The sequence below is a fragment of the Cetorhinus maximus genome, chromosome 30 (genome assembly GCF_964194155.1).
Source record: "Cetorhinus maximus chromosome 30, sCetMax3.hap1.1, whole genome shotgun sequence".
NCBI lineage: Eukaryota > Metazoa > Chordata > Chondrichthyes > Lamniformes > Cetorhinidae > Cetorhinus > Cetorhinus maximus.
In genome coordinates, this window is record NC_135908.1 from 17,494,011 (window position 1) to 17,504,393 (window position 10,383).

The window sequence follows — 10,383 nt, forward strand, 5'->3', positions numbered from 1 at the left end:
TTCACGGCAGAGAATATAGCCCTCTCTGAACTACCTGGACACAGATGCTGTACCTCGGGGGAACCATCGGTGAAAAGGAGAACCATTGAGGGGCAGCAGAGAACATACGGACCAAGATTGCAGAGAGAATAGAGGAGTCCACCTCAAACATGAGTGGGTTAATACCACAGGGCACAGAGAGGACTGCTTCTTCCATGGATAGAGTGTCCAGCTCTGTGGACGATCAAATGAGTTCATTTCGGATTTGACGGCCTCTGAGTAATGTTGGTTTGTAGAGTGATTTTGGTATCGCAAAGCACAAAGTTAACATGCAAGGTACAGCAAACAATTAGGAAAGCTAATTACAAGAGTTGGACAACCTACAGCAGGCATCTCAAAGCACTGGAGAAGTACCACCAGGAGTGCCCCCACAAAACCCTCCAAATCTAGTGGCAAGAAAGGTGGTTCAACTGCGGTGTCCTCTCCCAAGCCAACATGCCCAGGGTTGAGGCACTAATCACGCAAAAGCAGCTCCGCTGGGCAGGACATGTCATTCGTATGCCTGGCACCAGACCTTCTGAAGCAAATGCTCTGCTCAGAACTGGTTGCAGCAGGAGACCCCCAGGAGGACATCGGAAATGCTTTAGCGATGTCCTGAAAGCAACCCTGAAAAGGTTAAACATTCCCATCGACTCATGGGAGTCCTTGGTTTGTGATTGACATAAGTGGAGAAGGTTCATTTGGGAAGACACCGGACACCTTGAGAGACGTCGTTGGGAGCACACAAAAGCAAAATCGAGGTGCAAACCTCCAAAAACCTCATCTACCCAAACCTCCAGGACCCCCTGCCCCATGTACCGATCATCTATTGCACTTATCAGCCATCTCAGAATCCATCAGAGTGGAAGCAAGTCATCCTCAATTGTGAGGGACTACCTAAGAGAAGCAGAGGAAGGTAAATGGAATGTTAGCCTTTGTTGCAAGGAGGTTGGAGTAGAAAGAGTAAGGGCAGTTTGCTGAAATTATATAGGGCTTTGGTGATACCACTCTTGGAGTACTGTGTGCAGTTTTGATCTTCATAAATAAGGAAAGATTTATTTGTCCTAGAGGGTGTGGGATGAAAGTTCACTAGAATAGTTCCAGGAATGAGAAGCTGAGTAAATTGAGCCTATACTCTGGAGTTTAGAAGAATAAGAGATCACCTCTTATTCTTCTAAACTCCAGTATAGGCTCAATTGTTCAAAATTCTTCAAGGGCTTGTCAGGGTAGATGCTGAGCGGCTTTTCCTCTGGCTGGAGAATTTTGAACGAGGGGGCAGGTTAAGAGGTTAACCATTGAGGACTGAAATGAAGCTTTGTGAATCTTTGGAATTCTCGAATGTGGAGAGCTATGGATCTTCAGTTGTTGAGTTTGTTCCAAGACTGAGATCGATAGGTTCAAGGGAATCGAGGTAATTCAGATTGAAATAGGAAAGTGCAGTTGATGTATAAGTTCAGCCATGATCTTACTGAATGGCGGAGTAGGCTTTAGGGGCTGTATGGTCTCCTCCTGCTCCTACTTCTGTTCTAATATTGATCCTTGCTCTGCAGACTCTGGATGTATCTGCTGCCTTAAAAGGACAATAGTCACCCTAGCCTTATCCTTACAGTTCCTCACTGATTCACAGTGAGCTGTTCCCCAGCAGCGAAGGGAGGCTGACTCCTGAAAGGGATGATGATGATGCTGATGAAAGGGGCCATGGAATTCCGAACTCCACTCAAAACACTCCCATTTCTCAGCAGGTATCCAAAACACTACCTTCTTCCCCGATGGTCAAGTCTGCCCGTGTACAGGTGCAGCTATAGGGGAGGTGGTGGCATACTGGAAATATTATTGCACTAGCAATTCAGAGGCTAATGCGCTGGGCACATGGGCTCAAATCCCGCCATGGCAATTGGTGGAATTTAAAATCAATTAATTAATAAATTATGTAAATTAATCAAAAAAATCTGCAGTTGAAAGCTAGCCTCAGTAATGGTGCCACGAAACTCCAATCAATTGCTGTAAAAACCCATCTGGGTTCACTAATGTCCTTTGAGAAGGAAATCTGCTATCCTTCATGTGACTCCAGACCCACAGCAATATGGCTGGCTCTTAAATGCCCTCTGCAACGGCCTAGCAAGCCACTCAGTTCAAGGGCAATTAGGGATGGGCAACAAATGTTGGTCTTGCCAACAACACACCCACTTTCCACAAAAGAAGCAGAAGGCTGGAGCAATCTTTGGCAGGTCCCTCACAGAATCTAACACCCATCAGGGATCTGAGCAGTAAAAGCAAGGATCTGAGAACAGAGTGGGGGGTCTGAGGAGCCACCTCTTACTCTGCTGAAGCCACTGGGACTGCTCTGTGCTGGAGCTATTGCAAAAGGAAGAGTAAAGCTTTGTAGGTGTAAAAGGGTCTGTGTGAGGCTCTCTGACAAAATGTGATATTGAGAAGTTTCTGTTCTTTAACATGATCACATAAAACTTATAATTTTACACCACTTTCCGAGTGTTGCCCATTCTAGGTTGCTCAGTGGCATCACCATTTTAGTTGTTTGTCGATGAGTGGGAGGACAGGAATTACTGGGAGCACTGGAGGAGGGATGTGTAATGGGTGGATGGTTGGTTGCAGGACTGTTTTAAATCAGTGAGATTGGGGGTGGGAGAGTGGGCTTTGGGTGCCATTGTTAGATCAGTCCAGAGCTGGTAACTAACTGAAGCTTGGAGATGGAAGGTAATCGCTGGTATCCAGAGCAGGCTTATGAACAGCTGATATTAAATTGGTGTCAGCATCTTCATCCTTCTCCTTTTCATCTTCCAATCCTCCTCATCTAACCCTTTGCCTCTTCTAATCTTCCTCCTCCAACAATCCTCACAGCTGCTGTGCAGGGTGTAGCAGATCGCAATGTTTCTGGAGACTCCCCCGATCTCCCACCCCCCACCCCCAACTGGTAGATGCCCGAGGGGAGCTTCCTAATCTGTTCAGGCACATGACTCACATCTTGAACATGCCGATCGCTTGCTCAGGACCACACCTGGTTCTCAAGGCTCTTGGTCTTCAGAGGTTGGGCTTCTCATGGGTGTCACCAGTCAAGTTTGAAGGGGATAATCTTCGTCCCCTTGCAGTTACCTGTTAAGTCTGCTCCCTGGTCCAAAGAGATCACTGAGCAGTGACTTATTTTTAATCATTCATGGGATGTGGGCATCACTGGCTAGGCCAGCATTTAATGCCCATAAAATCAAAGCAAAAGAATGTTGATGCTGTAAATCTAAAGCAGAGTCATATTGGACTTGAAACAATTGTCTCCCTTTCTCTCTCCACAGATGCTGTCAGACCTGCTGAGTTTTCCCAGCATTTTCTGTTTTTATTAAATACCCATCCCAAATTGCTCTTGAGAAGGTGGTGGTGAGCCTTCCTCTTGAACCGCTGCAGTCCATGTGGTGTAGGTACATCCACAGTGCTGTTAGGGAGAGAGTTCCAGGATTTTGACCCACCGACAGTGAAGGAACAATGACATATTTCCAAGTCAGGATGGTGAATGGCGTGGAGGGGAACTTCCAGGTGGTGGTGTTCCCATGTATCTGCTGCCCTTGTCCTTCTAGATGGTAGTGGTCATGTGTTTGGAAGGTGCTGTCTAAGGAGCCTTCGTGAGTTCCTGCATAGTGCACCTTGTAGATGATAAACACTGCCGCCACTGTGCATCGGTGGTGAATGTTTGTGGATGGGGTGCCAATGAAGCGGGCTGCTTTATCTTGGATGGTGTCAAGCTTCTTGAGTGTTGTGGGAGCTGCACTCATCCAGGCAAGTGGGGAGTATTCCATCACACTCCTGACTTGTGCCTTGTAGGTGGCGGTCAGTTTTTGGGGAGTCAGGAGGTGAGTTACTTGCCACAGGATTCCTAGCTTCTGACCTGCTCTTGTAGCCACAGTATTTATATGGCTAGTCCAGTTCAGTTTCTGGTCAATGGTAACCCCCAGGATGTTGATAGTGGAGGATTCAGCAATGGTAATGCCATTGAATGTCAATTGTTGGAGATGGTCATTGCCTGGCATTTGTATGGCATGAATGTTATTTGCAACTTGTCAGCCCAAGCCTGGATATTGTCCAAGTCTTGCTGCATTTGGACATGGACTGCTTCAGTATCTGAGGAGTCACGAATGGTGATGAACTTTGTGAAATTATCAGTGAACATCCCCACTTCTGACCTTATGATGGAAGGAAGGTCATTGATGAAGCAGTTGAAGATGTTTGGGCTGAGGACACTACCCTGAGGAACTCCTACAGTGATGTCCTGGAGCTGAGATGACTGACCTCCAACAACCACAACTATCTTCCTTTGTACTAGGTATGACTCCAAACAGCGGAGAGTTTCCCCCCTGATTCCCATTGACTCCAGTTCTGCTCGGGCTCCTTGATGCCACACTTAGTCAAATGCTGCCTTGATGTCAAGGGCAGTCACTCTCACCTCACCTCTGGAATTCAGTTCCTTTGTCCATGTTTGGACCAAGGCTGTAATGAGGTCAGGAGCTGAGTGGCCTGGGCGGAACCCAAACTGAGCGTCAGTGAGCAGGTTATTGTGAAGCGAGTGTCGCTTGATAGCACTGTGGATGACCCCTTCCATCACTTAACTGATGATCGATGACTACTGCAGGATGAAAGCATCATGGCCACTCCTGGGTATCTGGCACACGCTTGCAGAAACTTTTCCTTGTGGCTGCACACCAGCTGCACACTGATGGATTGGAAACTCTTGTGCCTTACAAACACGCCTGGTTTGAAGTAGGAGTGCATGGTTACCACACTTGGGCAGCCAATGACCCCCTGTATCTGTGGGAAGGCAGTCAGAGACACAAACCCAAGAGCATGCTCATCCTGACTGGCATTATCACAGGTAAAGTTGACACAATTGGCAACCCTGACAAGCAACCCATCAGTGATCTGCTAAATGTATTGGGGTGCAGCCTGGAAATGTCGCTGGTAGAACCCTGGAAGGATCAGGAAGCAAAGCCTTGAGCTCAGGGTCAATTTGCCAGCCCCTGGTGCTGTACGACCACCAGTTCCAGCAGAGAGCAGGTCTTCCAGAGGGCTTCAGATGTCAATCTCCTGACAAACCTCAGCTTCCAGAATCACTGCTCCACCCAGACATCAGAAACTGAGCCTCTGCCCCATTCCATGGGTAGTGCCTCCGGTGAGCTTCATTCCCCCACTGCCCCCTTCTCCACTGCCCTCTCCCCTACTGCTCAAATCTCCGCTGCCCCTGACTGCTGCCCCTCATGACCCCCACCTTGCTCTGCTGCCCCCTGTCTGCTGCCCCTCTCAGTCCCCCCTTGCTCTGTTGCCCCCTGTCTGCCCCCCTTTCTTCTCTGCTGGCCCTCCCCACTTTTTACTCTGCTACCCCTGATTGGACCTTGGACCAGGAGCAAGATGACAATCCAAGGCAACAAGGCGACCCCCTCCCCCATCCTGATCTGAATCTCAATACCTCCAACATGCACAAATTAGCCGGGTAACACAATTATTCCCAACAAGCCCTTTCCCAATGCTGGATAGGGAAGCAGCTGTGAACACTGAGTATTTATCATCGGAAATCCCTGAGCCCCACGATTTGGTGTTTCGATTCTTTCTTTGGTGAATTTCAGGAAGCTGGGGAACCTGTTGATGTGCTGTTAAATTTAAAAAATATCTTAAAAACTGGTTAAAATGCACGGAATTAAATTTTCTAATCATTACCCTGATTCTCAGGGTGGAGCTAGTGAAACAGAGCAAACCCGAGTTAAATCCTGAAGTCCAAGACCCACCATCCAAACATGTACTATAGTCCCTTCAAAATGTAAGGTGCATTATAGCAAATCATGCAAAGCATACTCACTTACAAAAGAACTGGGACCTTGGACTACTGCATCCATATGCTGAGCTATCTCAGCTTTTTCCATCACACAGTTTACCACTTACCATCAGTGTTTACTGAATACTGTAAGTAGTGTGTGCGTAATTAAGCTAAGTACTTGATTATAAGGAAATTTTGCAGATCCTCATACAACTGGCAAACTATTGGCTTCATGAAACTGCGGTAATCAAAAGTGCTCTTCAGAATTCCCATTTGAACTTTGAACTTGCAACTTGAATAAATTTCAGTAAAATGTCTGCTTGGGACTATCTGTTTAAAATGTAGAGAAATAAAAGTTTATGGAAATTTAATAAGATTTTACACCAAATTTAACCCCCACCCGCACCTAAATCCACAAACTCTTCAATGTTAAAACTGCTCCCTCATTCCCTGTTTATACTGAAGGTAAAGATCTGTCCAACAGAGCCCTTCTCCCTGTGCAGCCTGTCTGTCTCCCCCGCACAACCTGTCTGTCTCCCCTGTGGCCCCCTGTCTGTCTCCCCTGCAGCCCCTCTCTATCTCCCCTGTGGAACTGAAGAATTGGTTGCTCAATTTGCTGATGACACAAAGATAGGTAGGAAAATAAGTTGTGAAGAGGACAAAAGGAGGCTAAAAAGGGATATTGATAGGTTAAGTGAGTGAGCAAAGATCTGGCCAATGGGAGTATAATGTGGGCAAATGTGAAATTGTCCATTTTGTCAGGAAAAAAGAAGCATAGTATCTAAATCGTGAGAGATTGCAGAGCTCTGAGATGCAGAGGGATCTGTGTGTCCTAGTGCATGAATCACAAGAGGTTAGTTATGCACGTACAGAAAGTAATTAGAAAAGTTAATAGAATGTTATTTATTGCGAGGGGAATTGAATATAGAAGTAGGGAAGTTATGCTTCAGTTATACAGGGCATCGGTGAGACCACATCTGGAGTACTGTGTATAGAACAGGACGCCTTATTTAAGGAAGGATGTAAATGCATTGAAAGCTGTGCAGAGAATGTTTACTAGATGAATACCTGGAATGTGTGGATTGCCTTATGAGGAAAGGCTGGACAGGCTAGGCTTGTCTCTGCTGGAGTTTAGAAGAGTAACTTGATCAAAACCTTTAAGATCCTGAGGGGTCTTGACAGGGTGGATGTGGAGAGGATGTTTCCTCTTGTGGGAGAATCTAGAACTAGGGTTTAAAAATAAGGGGTCGCCCTTCTCTCAGCGGGTCATGAGTCTTTGGAACTCTCTTCCTCAAGAGTCGGTGGAAGCAGAGTCTTTGAATATTTTTAAGGCAGAGCTAGGTAGATTCTTGATAAGCAAAGGGGTGAAAGGTTATCAGGGGTAGGTAGGAATGTAGAGTTGAGGTTAAAATCAGATTAGCCTTGATCTTATTGAATGCAGAGCAGGCTCAAGGGGTCGAGCAGCCTACTCCTGCTCCTAATTCTCATGTTCATATGTATGTTTGTATAAGTAATCCTAGTGATAAGACATAAGACATAGGAGCAGAAATTAGGCCATTCGGCCCATCTCAACCCCATTCTCCCGCCTTCTCCCCATAACCTTTGATCCCCTTACCAATCAAGAACCTATCTAGCTCGGTCTTAAATACACTCTCTATCACTCTTTATCAATTAGTCTATGACAATTAATCTACAACAGACCCAGACATGAGGTGAAGAAATGCTGAGTGATGGAAGTCCAAAGTCGCTTGTTCCTTCCAATCATGTTACACTTAACGTATCATGTTTTAAATTACTCATATACTGCATCGCATTATAATACTGTTTTCTTCAAGAAATCTTACCTGAATGAGTCAATACTTTCTGGTTCCTGATATTAGCTAACCAGTGTTCTTCCCTCAGAAATGTAGGATCAAAGGTTTTTCTATTTCTTCCAGGTATTATTCATGGAGACTGCAACGAATACAACATCCTGCTGGAGCCTGTGGATCTATCAGCTGGAGGTACGGTGGAGAGACCCAGCCTGACCCACCCACAACCAGAATTCCAGATTTCTGCTATCCTAGACTTTGGAGACATGAATTACAGCTGCCTTGTCTATGAATTAGTTATCAGCATCATGTCTCTGATGATTGACAGCCAGGACCCCATAGGGGTGGGTGGCCATGTTATTGCCGGTTTTGAGAGCGTGATCCCACTGACGGAGGAGGAGAGAGATGCCCTGTTCTTGCTGGTGCTCTGTAGGTTTTCTCAGTCGCTGCTTATTGCTGGGCATAGTGTCCTGCTCGATCCAGAGAATGAAGAATACATCATGATCACGGCGAGAAAAGGCTGGAGGCATCTGCATCAACTATGGGAAGCGGGTAAAGAGGCAGTGGAAAGGATCTGGTTTGATATAGCCGATTCCTATCAGAACTAGAGTGCGTGCGTCATTATCAGTAATATGAAAGGACATTCTCTGCAAACAAAAGGAATCTGTTCAAGCCACACACCTTTCTTCAATTACCCAGGAGCTTGGAGAGCTTATAGTTCCCTGTTGGTTTCTCCATGGCAATGCCTCAGCCAATCAGAGTCGACTTGTCAACCAATCAGCACCCTTTTCTGCTGTGGCATAAATTGTTGTGATTGTTTGAAATTTGGTATTCTTGCATTTTCCCTGATGAGTGGAAGATGAAAAGATTTGGCAGCATGTCTCTTTTCAGCAATGATAACGAGATCTTCAACAGGCAGGGCAAAGATCTCAGAACTATTATTGTATCACCTCCAACAGTACGAGTCCCCCTCAAACAGCTGAGCAGAGTTACATTTCCTTCAACAACTTCTCTTTTTCATGTCAAGAGTTAAGCAGAAGAAAGCTAGGATCAGGAAAAGGCCATTCAGCCTACTTCTGACCCTTCCATAGACCCCAGACCACCTGATCTATTGTAAACGCTGCTGAGCCTGTTTAATACCCTCTTTGGGGGTAAGTGGCTGCCTCCCATTGACACCTGATCCCTGGGAGGAGGAGGAGGTCAGATGGTAAACCTCCCCTTAGGTTTGAATGCGTTTGAACGCCCCATCCCAGAACATCCTGTGTCAGAATATCCTGGGCGGAATTTTCCCCAGAGTTGCACTTGATTCCTTTCCTGTGCAACACCACTCTTATTGTGTCAGTCCAGAGTGCAGCAAACCTACGGCTTCTCCACCCAGGACCCTGCCCATGGGTGAAACACTACAGAGGAGACCCTCACCGTGTTTAAATTAGGCTGACCTGGGCACTATTCATCAGGTTCAGATACGAGAGTGAGACAAATTGAGCCTGGGTCAGACCCATTTGGAGTGACTGCTGTCAGTTCTGGGCCCCACACCTCAGGAAGGATAAATTGGCTTTGGGGGCATGGTACGGATTCACCAGAATAATACCACGGCTAAAAGGGTTAAATTATGAGGACAGACGGCTTGTTCTCCCTTGAGTTCAGAAGATTGAGAGCCGATTTGACTGAGGTGTTTAAAATGTTTTTAAGAAGTGTTCAATAGGGTGGATGTACCTTTAAAGCTAGAGCGGGGGTATTTGGGAAGCACTTCTCCACACAAAGGACAGCTGTAAATCAGGAACTCTCTCCACTGAAAGGCCGTGAATGCTGAGGGTCAGTTGAAACTTTCAAGATTGAGATGGTTAGATGGGTAAGGGTATCAAGGGAGATGAAACAAAGGCAGGCAAATGGAGTTGAGCTAGAGATCAGCTATGATCTAACTGAATGGTGGAACGGTCTCAAAGGGCTGAATGGCCTCCTCCTGTTCCTATGTTCCTAAATACTGCCACAGCCTATCCCCCACCCTTGAGGTTGATTGTGGCCATTCAGCAGTTTAACTCTTTCTGTACCAGCAGAAATTGAGGACTGAATGGAAAACCAGACATTTACTGGTTGCCCAGTTGTCTCTGTGCATAGAGATAACGAGCCTAATCTTCCAGAGTGCTGCAGACACATTAAACCCTGATAAAACTGTGTGTGACATGATTATTGTATGATAACCACCTAACTTCTGGACAATAAATGGACCATTTCCACTAATTTCTTTGGCATTTTGAATTTGCATCACAGGAGACCTCAAACCTACTTTTCGTGGCATGTGTCAAAATATTTGTTCATCACACTCGTGTGGGCATTCCCCATTAATGGGTTGATGGGGAAGATGTTGGTGGGTCTAGTAGTAGGTGTGCATTCAGCTAGTCCACTGGTTTTATAAAAACTGACACTGAAGAACATAAATAGGAGCTGAACTAGGCCCTCTTATCCCTGGAATCAACCTTGTTACATTAGGCCATCTATCAAGGCACGTATATTCTTCCTTAGGCATGGAGACCAAATCTGTACATAGTATTCCAGGTATGCTTTCAGCAAGGACCTGTACAATTGTACCAAAGCTTCCCTACTCTTGCAATCCCAATAAACTCAATAAATTGGTCAAACACAACTTTCCTTTCATAAAGCCATGTTGATCCTGCCTAATCATATTATGATTTTCTAAGTACCTTGTTACCACAATGACTGATGTTAAGCTAACTGGCCTGTAGT

The 10,383-nt window shown here is 45.9% G+C and overlaps 1 protein-coding gene across 7 annotated transcripts in view; it reads left to right on the top strand.

Moving 5' to 3' along the window:
* Positions 1–9,879, top strand: part of LOC144670105 (hydroxylysine kinase-like) — a 39,818-nt gene extending 29,939 nt beyond the window's left edge. For all 7 annotated transcript variants that reach the window (XM_078532530.1, XM_078532532.1, XM_078532529.1 and 4 more), the window contains one exon: positions 7,765–9,879. In XM_078532530.1, the coding sequence (XP_078388656.1) occupies positions 7,765–8,246 (482 nt within the window). In that variant the 3' untranslated portion in view covers positions 8,247–9,879. The remainder of the gene's footprint in view (positions 1–7,764) is intronic.
* Positions 9,880–10,383: the final 504 nt, after the last annotated feature.